The sequence below is a fragment of the Vicugna pacos genome, chromosome 7, assembly GCF_048564905.1.
Source record: "Vicugna pacos chromosome 7, VicPac4, whole genome shotgun sequence".
In the NCBI taxonomy this organism is placed as follows: domain Eukaryota; kingdom Metazoa; phylum Chordata; class Mammalia; order Artiodactyla; family Camelidae; genus Vicugna; species Vicugna pacos.
The window spans coordinates 57,977,045-57,991,693 of record NC_132993.1 but is presented as its reverse complement, the minus strand read 5'-3'; the positions used below and the strand labels follow the sequence as shown (position 1 = coordinate 57,991,693).

General features: G+C 41.2%; 1 protein-coding gene across 8 annotated transcripts in view; it reads right to left on the bottom strand.

Annotated features, from left to right (window-relative positions):
* The window catches only part of ICA1 (islet cell autoantigen 1), a 141,096-nt gene that overhangs the window by 24,168 nt on the left and 102,279 nt on the right, over positions 1 to 14,649 (bottom strand). For 7 of the 8 annotated variants that reach the window (XM_015242015.3, XM_006207599.3, XM_015242016.3 and 4 more), the window contains exons 8-10: positions 14,410 to 14,508; positions 2,693 to 2,790; positions 451 to 503 (exon numbers count right to left, since the gene is read on the bottom strand). In XM_015242015.3, the coding sequence (XP_015097501.1) occupies positions 451 to 503; positions 2,693 to 2,790; positions 14,410 to 14,508 (250 nt within the window). Of the gene's footprint in view, positions 1 to 450; positions 504 to 2,692; positions 2,791 to 4,807; positions 4,895 to 14,409; positions 14,509 to 14,649 lie in introns of those variants that run through there. The other variant, XR_012074472.1, reaches the window with a different exon arrangement.

Genomic DNA, 14,649 nt, shown 5'->3' with positions numbered 1-14,649 from the left:
CCCCACAATACGGTGAAAATCAAGCTCGCCCGATGTCATCCCGTAATCTCATCACAACTGTCTCTACCCAAATGACAGAACTAGTAATGGTCAGCAGAAATGTTATCATCTGTTGTAAAAAAAGAACTCTCAACTGTGGATGCTCCCTCAACGGGAACTGCTGAAACGACTGATGATGCTGTTTTCTGGTTCAAAATAGGCAACCTCTCTCAATAATGCTATAGGGTCAGCAGCACTGATATTTGAAAATTTAAAACTGAAACGATAGGAAGCAAATTAATATACAATTTTTTCAGCTGAAAAAGAAAAAAGGCCTAGAAGGAGTTTGCCAAAACACACACACACACACACACACACACACACACCAAAAACACAACAAACAAACAAAAACAAGCTGGCTACTGAGCAGCAGTATTTCAAAAGTAATTCTAAATAAAAATCAAAACTTACTCTTAAAACTAGAGGATTCCTTGTGCTGGTTTTCATCCTCTAATGAAATTAACCTTAAAATTAAAAAAACACAGTTTAGTAATGTTCTGAAAATGTTATACTTATGATAGAGCCAGATTTTCTGTACAATATCTATTGTTGTACTTACACACACACACAATATGAACACATAGTCAATTGCATGCTACATATATTTTGAAGAAGAAATAATTTGCTGGCTTTCTCCTGTCTCTGTACTGAGGCTGGGCAGTCGTATCTTAATATCTGAGTTTGGTTTTATAGTAAGGCACATATTTTTTAAATATCTGGGTAGGCAGTTAGGTATAACCAAGATAGACACTTACAGTTATCACTTTTAAAAACAGAGTTAAATAGGGGGAGGGTGTAGCTCAGTGGTAGAATGCGTGCTTAGCATGCATGAGGTCCTGTGTTCAATCCCCAGTACCTCCATTAAAAATAAATAAATAAACCCAATTACCTACCCCCCCTAAAAAAACCCACAAACAACAACAAAGAAAAAAAAATTTTAAAACAGAGTTAAAAAGCCGTTGGGCAAGCAGGTGTTTATTCTGATTCCTGGTGCTGCACGAGAGGACACCTCAGGAGGGTAGCTGAATTATGCAAGGCTGAAAGCAGGATCACTCTGAAATCCAGAAGCCCAGCGCCTCCTGAACCCTTACAATGCACAGGAAGATCATGGCAGAGACTCAGCGGGTACCTCTGAACCTCCCTCTGAGCACAGTGGTTCAACTGTACCTGCTATTGCTGAACAAAGTTCTACATCTGCACTGTCATTTCAAATAGTTACTGCATTATAATTCCTGAGCTTTTAGAAGTCACATACTAAAATAGTGAAGAAATATGAAATTAATCAAAACGAATCAAGACAATCTTGGGTGGTTCCTCTCTGAGTAAAAGCTAATGCTTTATTTTGATTGCAGTAACATACATGGTGAAAAGAAGGTGCTAGGACTCAGTCCAGGCCCTGCCTCTTACTACATCAGGGGTTGGGGGCAGTTCCTTAGCCTCTCTGAGCCTCACTTCCATCATTTACACGCCAGGGAAATGCCTACATTGATGACATAGAGGGTTATCATGAGAATGAGTTGAGAGAACATAAATAAAGCACCTGGCATTGTGCTTAGTACGTAGCAGGTGCTCAGTAAATGGTAGCAAGTATTAGCATTTATTACCAAGAATAGGTTAAACTGCTTCCCCCTAAAAATAGTCAGTTGTACTAGACTCAGATCACATTCTACAGTTGTTCCTACAGTAGAAAATTGTCTTCCTTCTGCACTAAACACATTTTCTACTACTTGCTTTAAAATTACAAAGGGCTAATGTCAGCAATAAATACTTCTGCTGGACAAAAGAGATATAGCTGAAACCTTAGAAACACAATAAAAATATAAGCCTATTTTCCCACAAGATTGTCATGTAATTTTTTTATGTGTGAAAAAGGAGAAGTGAATGGAGGTTGGGTAGTCTAATTTGCTTTCCCAGGTCAGCCAGTTCAAGGTTAACCCCATTCCCGTGGGCCATGACATATCCACAGAAAAGACATGGGTTCACATTTAAATGTCCTCCTTGTGCTGTGAAATTAGGAATCATGCACTGTGCATGTTGAAAAGTTCGGCTCAGTATTTAAAATGACAGGAGGCACCTTCTCTGTAAAGAGGCCAGAAAGGAAGATGGAGGAGTCACTTCCTGCCCTCAAAGCCACTCTCTGCTTCACAGAGGAGAAAACAGAAGGTCTGCACATAGCAAACAAAATGTCAAAAGCCAACCCTCTGCACGGTTACACCTGAGCACTGCGTGTGTTGTGAGGCAACTGCATGGGTGACTTCCTTCTCCGAGAGGAAAGCCGGGGACTTCCTGGCTAGGACGGGCTCTGTAAGTGGGGTTGACAAGAGGAACAGATGGGGGCCAGAACCCCGAGAGAGCAGGAAGCTGGGGCTGAGGCCCTAGGACACAGGCCCAGGGAGCACCGGGGCTCTTCCCTTTCTGGCCCCAGTCGACTCCTCACATATGATCCCGTCTAAGATCCCCAAACGGGCCTCTCACGGGCATGAGTGAGCCCGGCCTAGCAGGAACGTGTGTGGGGGTTAGTTTGGCCTCAGTTTTACCACATCTACTTGGAGACGCAAGGAAATGAAGCAACGACCCCGTGTCCGAGACCCCCGCGGACTCTGCCCTCACCTGTGGGGAGAAAGGTTTGCCAAGAGAAGGAGCCAGGACTTACTGACTGGGCTCCTCCCCTGCGGCCTCCGCACTTTCCTGCTGCGCAATCCTCTTCCTTTCTTCTTTCTCAACCAGTTTTTTCATAGGGCCTTGTAAGCTCTTAATCACAATAATGGAAAGGGAAACAAAAGAAAAAGAGCGATCCATGAAAAACTCAACTGCCACTGGTCCCAGTAATCAAACCTTGAATTAGAGGTCTGGGGAGGGAACCCTGAACCAATCAACTAGACAGGAACGAAATTTGATATGTTCTCAGGCCCATCCAAGAAACACTGGCTTCTACAGCAGAGTTGTTTTGCCACTAGATTTATGTTTTCCCTTTTGTGATAAGTTATTCAAAAGAAGGCCTCTTGGCTATTGCTAACTTTATTTTCCATCTTTAACGTGTAGCTAAGATAAACATTCTGTTCTGCCTGCAGCCCACACACTGACAGAGTAGGTTTTTCTCCCCTACACATGAGACAATTTTATTTTTAATTTGTTTGCTATTTTGCAATCTAAAAACAGCTTATTAAAAAAACCAAGAGAAAACAAAATCTTTTTTTAAACCCCAAATAGTGGCTTAACATATTCTGACAAGTTAACTCCCACGAGTGGACAGAGCAGGTGCATCCAAATCTGTGTAGGTTAAAAACGGGCGAGTCTTTTTTTAGCATGCAATTTCTCTGAGTTACTGCACTTAAAGTTTATTAAATATTTAAGGAAAGATTTTTTTTAAAGCAAGTACCTAGGAACTGTACACCAGTGACAAAGTTTGAAAAAGCAAAACACTCCTGTAACAACTGAAAAATGAGTTATACAAAAAGATCTCTATTTCTGGTTCTAATTGTAACACAAACACAAAAGAAAGATCTCAAGATATTTATCCTGCTTATATTCTCAGAACTATTAAAATCCAAGTCCTCATCCTTTGGGTCTTCACCTCTCTGTTTCTGCCTCCCTCATTTCTCTGATAACACACACACAGAAGAAGGCAATTATGTTTCAAACACCAGCTCGGACAGATGAGTAAGGTGGCTGACCCGAGGGCTGGATGAAGATGCTCTGAAGGTCAAGTCTCGGCAGAGCAGAGCAGTCATTGAGTTTGGTGTTGGCCATGGACACTAGATGGACACCGGCGTTACCCTGCCTGCCAGAATTATTTTCCTAAAACACCTAGGCCGTCATGTGACCCTTTTCCTCAAGAACCCACAGTAGTGTCTTATTTCTTTCCATTTCTAGTCCAAACTTCTCTGACCAATTTTAAACAGCCTCTAAAATGTGATCCTCTCTCACTCTTCCAGGCACCTTCCCACGCCCCTCACTCGTCTTTCCATTCAGTTAGGTCTGTCTCCTTGTGGTCTCCTGTGTGCTAGTGGCTCCCTTCCTATCTTTGCTCATTCGTCTTCTTTAACCCCAAAAGCTCTCTCTACCTGTCAGTCTATCCTCAAAAGTCCTCTTGGTCTCTGCAAAGCCCCCATCAGTTACCACTATTTTCCATAAAGTTTTGTTCACTAAGCATGCCAAATTCAAGAAAGGCCTTCCGTCTCCAAACTGCATTTACTATTTACTAATTTCATGACTGTCTGATTATACATCTCCTGTCTCATGTTTTGTCTCTTAAAAATATTTTTTAAATTAGAAAAATAATAAGACCACATGGAGAATGTTTGGAAATCAAAAAAAGGAAAAATTATTCTTAATTCCATTTCCCTAAAATAATGAGTCATTATTTTCATATATCTCCTTTCTAGTTTTTTTATACTCATACTATTTATATAATTGGAATCTGTGTGTGCCTAGTAGGTATTTTTATAGAGCATAGATATCCTCTTAACCAATTTAATTTGTGTAGATATTTCATAATCAAAAGTTTACTGGAGTGGAGAATATAAAAAACATTTTCTATATTGTAAATATTTACTATTGAATTAAAAATAAAAATGTGAATTCATTCACCAGTATTCTTATATAGGGCTAAAGTTTCTTCTTTGAATCCATGTCCTCTGATTGGAGTTCTGAAGCATTTTCTTGCATAAACCACACTCATAAGGCACTGCCATCATTTTTCATGATTCCCTATTTCTGGACATTTAGTTTAGGACACTCAGTCAGCGAACAATGTTTGAGCACTTACCAAGTGCCAGGGGCTGTTGTAGGTGCTGAGGATACACGGAGAACAGGACAGACAAAACTATCACCAGTGACAGGTCTAGGCAGAGAACTGAAATGGGGGGATAGAAAGTGATTGGGTCATACTCGAGGCAGCAGGAATGTCCTCTCTTGGAAGAGGTATTTCAGCTGAGAGTGAAATGGCATGACGGAGCCAGCCACGTGCAGCTCGGGGAGACCACGGGGCCCCAGGTGCAAAGGCCTTGAGGTGGGAATAGCTTGGCTTGTTTGAGGCACAAAAAGAAGGCCACTGGGCTATAGCGCAGAGGGCAAGAGGACAAGTCTTAGGAGACCAGGATAAAGAGGTCAGCAGGGGTCACACAGGGAGAAAGTTCCTTTACCCACAGTCATCGATATTTAACATTTTGCCCCATTAGTTTCATTGTCCTCTTTTGCTCTTGCTGTGTCTACTGCACAACAACAAAGTGGAATCCAGGATCCTCAGCTGGAGGGGAAGTGCTATGAAGGACAGAGCTGGAACTAAGGAGGCAGCTGGAATATGGACTGTACTCTAGTGCTGTATATACACACACACACACACGCACACACACCCCAAAAAGCATCTGGTAAAAGCTGGCCACACGTGTGTGCGTGTTTTGTAAATGTGTGACCAAATGGAAGAGTTCAGCAGATGTCAAGGACTTACTCATTTCAAAAGAGCTGCCAATCACAGCATTTTATTCACACACACACACACACACACACACACACACACACACAGTCTTTCCAGAAGTTTTATTCTCCAAAGAGTAAGTTCAATCCTGGTCAAAATGAAGCCAGGAGAATTTTCAGCCAAGGCCCTGATGGCTCCAAGTCTCACTTTTAGATTCTGTGACACAGCTCAGGCCTCCTAGTTTACTCCCTTATCTTCTGGTTGTTTCCTTTGTATCCATCGGCCCCAGGCAGGGCCAGGATGGCTGCTCTCAGCCCGTCTCGCTGCCACAGCGCTTGCCTAAGCCCCTGAGATGCCCTTGACAGCTCCATGGTTATCATCCCTCCTGTCTTCAGCCTGACCTCCCCTCAGAACCACACTCCAGCAGCTCTCAGACAGTCCCTTTGTAATGTAAACCACTTCTCCTTCTTTTCAACCCCTGCCCCCGTTGGGCCATTAGCAGGGACTCAATTGTTGGCTCCCCGTCACCACATCACAGCTAAGTCACTATTGTGCTTCACCAACAGAATGGATGCAGTTCCAACCGCTACTTCACTTTATTATTAATAATTCCTGTGACAATCACTCCTCTCTTCCTGCTACTACCATTGTCCTTAAGACAATTTGGCTGTTGCCACTCAAGACCGGTTACATATGCACTCGTTGGCTAATAAATTAATGTACGTAAGGTTAAACAGCAAAAATTAGAAATCTTTAGCTAGGAAATTCAGAGATTCAGGGAAATAATATGAAAAGGCTTATAAAATCACAAGCAAAATTAATACTGTTTATTAAATATTAGAATTTTGAACCAAGGGGGTGTGTGTGTGTTCTTACTGAGATATAATTCACATACCACATAGTTCACTCATTTACAGTGTATAATTCAGTGGCTCTTAGTAGAGTCACAGTTGTGCAATCCTTACCACAATCAATTTTAGAACATTTTCAGAGGGCATCTCTTGAGGCAAGAAAGAGTTTTAGATCAAACTAAGCTATATTCCTCTACAGAACAAGGAAAACAGAAAATCCCACACCAGCACATGTGGAACTTGTTTCTTACAAAAGATGGTACACACTGAAGACACAAAGAGGCTTAGAGGAACTCTGAAACATCATGGAGGAAAAATCCTGCCTGCCTTCCTCCCTCAAAATTAGTTCCCGGGTGTGATTGTCAGACATAAGATATTCTACGTGGTGAACCCCGACTCTTTCCAAGGTTTGATGACAAAGGCCCAACTCGAGGCACGGGGTGGAAGTGAATTCATCAGATTAAAGTCCACAACTCAGCTGAAAACGCTTAACCCTGTAGCATCCTTGAAAGTCAGAGGTGACAGCACTTTCCGTGTGACGTGAACATCTGCTCGGGCAAAATGAATCTCAGAGCCCTGGCTGACCGTACAGACAAGGCAGCCATCAGATGGAACTACTCTGACTCCCTGGTTGATGGAAGCCACCTTCGAATCCATGTCCAGAAATGAAACATCAAAGGATCTGACGTTTCTAAACCCCAAACTCACTAGGTCCTTCATTAAAATTGCTTGTGAAAATCACTATGAATTAGAAGTAATACAGCATCATGTAAGACTGAAAGGTCCTCTGTGAAGGCAAGAATGTTTTTAGACTAAGTAACCTTTCTCTGCTCAGGCTGCACTGACATGCTAATAGTTTCCATCAACGCTTAAATGGTTTCAGGAAGCACACACACAATATGCAGGACCAGTGTGACAGAGGAAACGTACAGACCGAGCTTGCAAAAGTGTCTTAGAAAGGAAACAGCTTAATATAATAATGGGAGTTACTACTTCCTGTATTAGGAAAATAAAAGCAACTGCAACATTCATCTGAATGAAAGCAAAACTACTCAGCAAAACAAATTTCACAGGCAAAAAGGTCAGCAGCCAGCCCCCATTTAATGACCTAAATTTAATGTTTAACTTGGACAACTGAGTAACACTTTCTCTAATCTTTAATTATGACATTTAATTTTCTTATGCTTTTTCCCATTAATTACACTATGTGTATATAAAGGTGCCAAATAATTGTCTATAAAAGGAAATAAAAGTGCTCAAAATAGCCAGGCCTGGTTAAAAGATGCTGAACTCAGCTGGGTGTGTGTGTATTTGTGTTTGTCTAATTAGTAGCACGTGAGGAATAAAAAGCAGAGGCCATGATGTTGTGTATGAGCCACATAATTCAGGGACATTTAGCACACATGGCCTCCCCACCCACGCAGCTGTAAACTTATAAAGGTACCTATATAAGGAACACTGTCCATCCATGACCAGAAAGTACTCTTGAATTCTACTGCAAAACAAAGAGGTCAATCAGTAAAATTAGAGAAAAATAAACACAATCCTAAATAAGATCATCTTATTCCTTAAAATAAGATGGAAAATTGGTCCTGGGAAGGTATCAGAGTGTGCTGGAAAGAGACGGACTTTGGAAACAGTTCAAGCAGTGCTGTGCCATGGAAAAGGGTCTCCATGCCTTGCGAGCCTCTGTTTACCTGTCAGAACAAAGGCGACAGGTAAGCCTTTCTTGGGACATTGTGGAGACTGACTGAGATACTTGCACAGTACCAAGCTCACTGAAAGCTCTCAAAACATGCCTTCTTACCAGCCACTTTTAAAGATGTAAAAGGAATTAGATGTCTTAAGGGCTCATAGTGTGTTAGGTACCGCGTTCCATATTTCATACATCGCAACCTGGATCACACATCAAAACCTGGATGACACTGTTGTTCTGTTCCTGACATGGAAATGGAGACTCAAGAGAGGTGAAGTAACTTGCTTAAGGCCATTCAACCATTAACACATAGAAGCAATGTTCAAATCCAGGTCTTTAAAATTCTATAACTAGTTAAGAAATTGTATTGAGTACACAAGTCAGGAATATTTACTGAATTCCCCTTTCATATGAAGTGCTGAGGTCAGAGAGCTTCGTTCCAAATTCTAAAGGAAGGGTCATGGGTTCCATGTATTGGAGGACTGACATATAAAAGATGCTTTGTGCTTTCAAGCAAACATTTCAAGGTACTATTTTTAATTGGAAGTTTGTAGTTGTACTTTTTTTTTTGAACTTTATTTGAAATTGAAGTATATCAGTTACAACGTGTTGGTTTCTGGTGTATGGAATAATTCAGCCACACACATACACACATATATTCCTTTTCATATTCTTCTTCATTATAGGTTACTACAAGGTACTGAAACTAGTTCCCTGTGCTGTAAAGTAGAAACTTGTTTATTTTATATATGGCAGTATCTGCATATCTCAAAGGGATAAATTGGCAGTTTGAGATTAGCTGTACTTTTTAAAGGCAGCATTTCTGCTGCCTCTGCCCCCATCCCTCGCGGCCGGAAGGCAGCCCACCTGGAAGAAGTGCCACAGGGCGCCGCGAAAGAGGCATGAGCATTCCTGTTCTCAGATCAACCACACACTGAGCACATGGCAAATGACTGGACCTTTCTGAGCTTCAGTTTCCTCCTTTAGAAACGTGGGAACAAGAACAAGTATGCCCACTTCCCAAGGCTATTTTGAGGATTAACTAAATATATACACTTTCTATATGTCAGTGCTGAGCCTAACAGTACTTCTGCCCACGAGACCCAACCTTAGGTGCATTAGAGTCACACATACCATGACAAACTCTGCTCGACATCGTGGCACCTCGCCCTCAGCAGAGCGCCTGGCATGAAGTAACTACCCACGGTAATATTTTTCCCTTTTCCCTCAAGAAAGGGCGACACCATGAGAAGAGGTGGAGTGGGTGGTGGAGAAGCATTTCACTGTTGTGAACAGGGCCTGAGCTACCGGCTGCCTGGAAGAACAAACGTCAGTCATCATGCGGGAAGGATGAAGGGATGACCGGCCATGCTTGGGCTTGTCCATCTCTCAGTTCAGCCGCAGCCGTGGTCAGCCTCTCTATTCCCTCCTCTCCCGGTGACCTGGCTGTGTCCCGATTTGCTGTTTGCAATGATCTGGCCGAGAGCCGCATGGGCAGGAAAAAAAAAATCACTCTTCTAAATGTGGTGTAAAGTAATGACACTGAGAGAAAACTTGAAAGTCTAAAAGGATATTCTGGATGTTCGCCACGAGTAATTGCCATGTTGGGACTCGCAACTAAAATTGCATTGCAGAGATATTTACCCAATTTTCATAAAAACTATTACGGCTTTATTTTCAAAGCAAGTAACTACAGAGCCATGTGGCTTGTTGGTAAATGTTCAAGTGATTAACTGAGAAATGTGGAGGTGGGTGGAAGAAGGCTGTTAGGCATACGGATTTGAGAAAAACAAAATTGAGATGTTTTTTGAATTGTGAGAGCTAAAAGCATTTTGGTCTCCAGAATGATGTTCCATATCACAGTGCTAAGTCCTGGACCCCAGGAGAGAAAGGAGGGAACACTGGCGCAGCTGTTTCAGTGGTTATTTTTGAATGTGCTCAGAGTGAGGTCTTCAAATTCAGGTTTCCTTAGAGTTAAAGTCTTGGCACAGACCAAGAGCTGGTTGTAAAGCCAAAGTGCGTTTTTTAGAATCAGTCCTGTTGCAGGTGTGGGAAGCCCTCCTGCCCTGCCCTCTCCTCTCTCTGGTGGGGATGACACAAACCCAGACCAGGGCCGGGCATGTTTGGGAACGGGGCTGCCGGGACCACCTGTGGGCGTAGGGAGGGGGCAGGTTGGTTTCCCTGGGCTAGGTCTGTGAGGCCTCCTGTTCCACCGCCATTCACAGCCTCGTCTGTGCAAAACTAACGACTAGGGTGGAAACGGTAAGAAGTAACTGAAGCTGGGCTACGGAGCCTGACAACCTCAACAAACCCTTCTGTGTCCATACTGCCAAGGGCTGTCTTCTGGACCCATTACAGAATGCTTAGTAAGTCCATCCATCCCGACACAACATTGTAAACCGACTATACTTCACTAAAAAAAAAAAAAGTTACCTAAAAGCAAGTGCATCCATCCCTCTCATCCTCACTGTGGGGCTCCTGGTGCCACCACCATGGCTGCCACCCTCACCACCACTGCCGCCGCCATCACCACCGCTGGGAAGTGGTAGAGCCGGACTTGGAGCTGGGTCTGGCTGGCTCCAGACCTTGTGCTCCGACATACTTTGCTTTATCCCATAACCAGAGTCAAAAACCGGCTTTCCTTCCCAAAACTCTGCAATGGGGCACATCACAGGAATGCACTTTGACCATTTCCAGTAAATATAGGTAGTTATCTGTTTACAAACACAAAAGCAGAAGGACAGCCTCCCCTTCAACTGGTCCCCAGTGAGTGTGCCCACTTCTTCAAAGGGGGCAGTGCTCATTTCTCTATAAAGACTGCCAACTCAACCGCGTGCCCGCGTGCCAAGTAGGGGAGAAAAGGCCACTGGCACAAATAATTTTAGATTTTTCCAGGGAAAAGCCACTTGACTCCTGAGGGCTTTTTTCCCTTTTTCTTTCTTTTTTTTCCTCCAATGTCTGTTCTGGATTTGGGGGGAAATATGCAAGTTTTAAGTGACATCCTGAAAGGATAAAGCAAACATGACCACATCTGAAGGCTGGTAATTTAAGACGGATACAGCTTTCCTACAGAAAGCATTTCTTTTAGTCTTTTCAAGAAAAAAAAAAAAAAACTTCAAACTTAACCTAAATTACTTTCCCCCAAAAAGTGATTGCTTTCATGGTAGGGCTAGTAACATTCTGTACCTATCCCCATGGCCCGATCATCTCTACCACGTAAAAGACATTCCCAGGTGATTTGGAATATCAGTATAAAATTGACATGCTAATGATTATTCATGAAAAATATATATGTTTAGTAACATTTTAATGAACCAATAAATATTTATTGTTTGAAAATACAAGATCGGGGCATTGCTTCTTTTATTGGAAACCACTCAAAAGACAGTCTCTGAACTTTAAATTTGAGCCCTTTTACAATTATTAGATTAAGTTCTTTAGTAATTTTAAATTTCAAGGCTAAATTCTCCATAAAGTTAAAATGTCACAAAATTTATTTATCATGAAATTAGAATGATGAAGGAATTTGTCACTAAATGTGGAATCAGTAATAATCACATCAGGCCTCAGTAAAAATACAATAGCTGTTGTCACATAAAACAGTGCCACCAAATATTCACAGAATGTCAAAACAGTCACTTGGGAAAATTTCAAGTTGTGAGAGGTGGAGACTCAATTCACTTTCATAATAAAAGTTAAAAAAGAAAGAATTATACGTATTTTCTAGAGAAACATTCATTAGAAATACAACCTGAACTTCTGGGGCATGAGTTATATCCCTGTAATTCTGCCGCAAGAGACTCTTCACTTCAAACAGGATGCATCGAGTGTTTAACACATTAATTATCATCCTTCATCAAGCATAAAACTAACAGTCAGGAAATACAGCTGCAACGGCACAATTACCAACACACTCAGAATACGCCCTGCAGCAAAGAAAGCAAATGGGTTGCTTTTCATTAACAGAGCTTGGCACACCTCTCCAAAGACAATGTTTTCTTTCTAGCCAGTGTCCCAAAAGGCATTTAAGGGGCCATTTGCTTAGTAAATTTGGAGGACAAATAAATCATGAAAATATTTATTTAAATTTCAAAATATTCATTATCAAGATATGATACCATTCATATACATAGAAAGATGACTTGATCAAGTCAAAAACCTTTTATATATGAGACCTTTATTTTTTAAAAAATTACTAGTGCAAGAGGGTTGGTAAGTCAGGTAACAACCCATGCCTGACTGTGATACATAAGGTGTTAATGGTTTTCATTTTCATTTCATTTTCCTATCATAAATATGATATGGAACATGACTCTGTCTATGCAATAATGAGCCGGGTAATAACAGAGTTCTGTTATACAGGTTTGAGTCCATATAAAGAAAATAATTAGCTAGCTTCAGATTCTAATATAACATGTCATCACCGAAAGCCTCGATGAATAGCATTCTAAAGAGGTAATAAAAGCATAGTTTATTTGGTTGACTTTTGGAACTTAACATTCTTAACATTATTATAATCTTACTATACCTTAACAGATGTATTACTCCTACTGAATTTATATTGCAATTAAACCATAATTTAAGGAAGGTGCTGAGGATGGAAATGGCGGTGGATAATCATCTGCCCCAAATATTTGTAATTATATTCTGAAGTATTGCCATCAAACTTTCACTAAATTCTCTGCCTGGAAATCTTCTAACATTGTTAGCTTGGTCCTCTCTGCAGGAAAAAAATCACAGCAAAACTCAGAAGTCCTACTTTCCTTAGCACAGGAGCCCAGGGATACACTTAAGGAGTCTTCCATGCTTGTGGTACAACTTCAATTTCATGATTTCATACTGTACTGCGCACGCAATTAACTCAAACCTGAACCTCTTTAAAACTGTATTCAGGGTAGGCATCATTTCGTCCTCCACCTGGCCAATCTGTGTTATGTACAGTTATCTTTCAAATGATAGATAACCTTTGAAACTGTATTTATTATAGAATAAAATCTGACACACATTAATGCCCTAAAATCTAAAACTTGTTGCCTTCTCAAAGATTAATCCATGGAATTCTGCTCAGTCTTGTATAAGAAATGTGACTAGTGTGAGTTATAATAATTTTAATCAATCTGTCTTGCTGAGGAGGGCTGCTTCCTAAAGCGCTGAAAGCGGCAGTAAATCACAGAGAAGGCATGCAGTCCTTCAGTGTGACCAACAGCGGTAACACTGCCAACGTGATCAGGAAGGATGCGGGTTCACTGCATGCAGAACATGTGGCTGGACCAAGGAGGATGTGTAAGAAATAAACAGTCTGCCCCTCGAAGTGTTTAGAGTCCACTCTGACTGTGTTTACCACACCGCATGTCACCGAGCACCAGAGTAAGAGCAAGTGACCATCTGACAGGGGATTAGGGAAAACAAACTCCACAGCCAGGGCGCCTGTCTGGGTCAGGTCAGGGTCATCACAAGGTGAGTGGGCTGTCTTGGGTTCCTCTTCGGACCTCCAACTAAAAGGCCAGGGTCTTAAAGGGTTTGTATCTTAGTACTTTTGTAGATGCAGTGACATTATAAACATCTCAAAATCAAAGAGGTGTTTTAAGACCAAAAAAAAAAAAAGCTTTTTAATATTTTGTCAAGCAAAGTGATGAGACAGTCACAAATTGCCTGAAAAATCAGAAGGAAGGTAATTTCAAGATGAAGTTTAATAGTTCTTTCCTGGTCTTTTTCTTTCAAAGATATGACCTGGCAACAAAGCACCCAGGGTTCTCTCACTGTTCTTAAAATCCTTTTAGAACCCAAATCACTTCCTTACCTTGACATGTGTTCACCCTCAGCAACCATTAGAGAGCAAAATGACTTCACGATCACAGCTGCAATATCAAGAACCTGACATTTTGCAGGTTTCTCTTTTGATTGAGAAATCACTGAGTTTAACATACGACTATTGGGTTAGGAAAAAAACACAAATTCTATATTGGATGGTATTCAGATTAAGATATTTGTTAGAAGTAAGGGAAGAAAGGAAAAATGACTTCTCAAGGGAGCATATGTTAAGTTAATAATTAAAAAGTAACAGAGTGCACTAGACTTGTACAATCTTCTCTTTAGCAATGTCAAACAAGTATTGCAAAGGATCAGCACCAATTATTAGGTTTAAGTTCACCAAAATTCATCTCCTGGTAACATGAATCAAAGTTCAACCTATGTTTTCTAGATTGTTGTGGCTTAGTACTGTATTGAATACTGACGCAGTTGAAAAAAAAAGAAAAGAAAAGAAAGACTCTTCTAGGGAGCACAGTTCTCTCTTTGACATTCAGAGTCTATTATAATAATGATGCTTGCTTCAGTAAACATTGCTAGTGATATAAACGAACTTTACCTTGTATAAGATGTTCTAACGGCCTCTCTAGCTTTCATACCTTTAACGTAGTGAACTCATACGGCTGATAACCTTTGAAACTCTCATGGATGGCAGCCATGGTGTGAGAAGTTTTCTCCCAAAAATGAAGCAGAGTGGTCTGTAAAGAAAGTCAAGCTATTAATATTTTAAATGCCCAGCTCTAGTCATGGGCCCTAGAGAAGTGTGCAAATCTGTGGCTTTCAAGGTCCGCCAAAAATGTTTTCGACTCATCTCTGCAGCCTTATTTCCTATTAGGAAC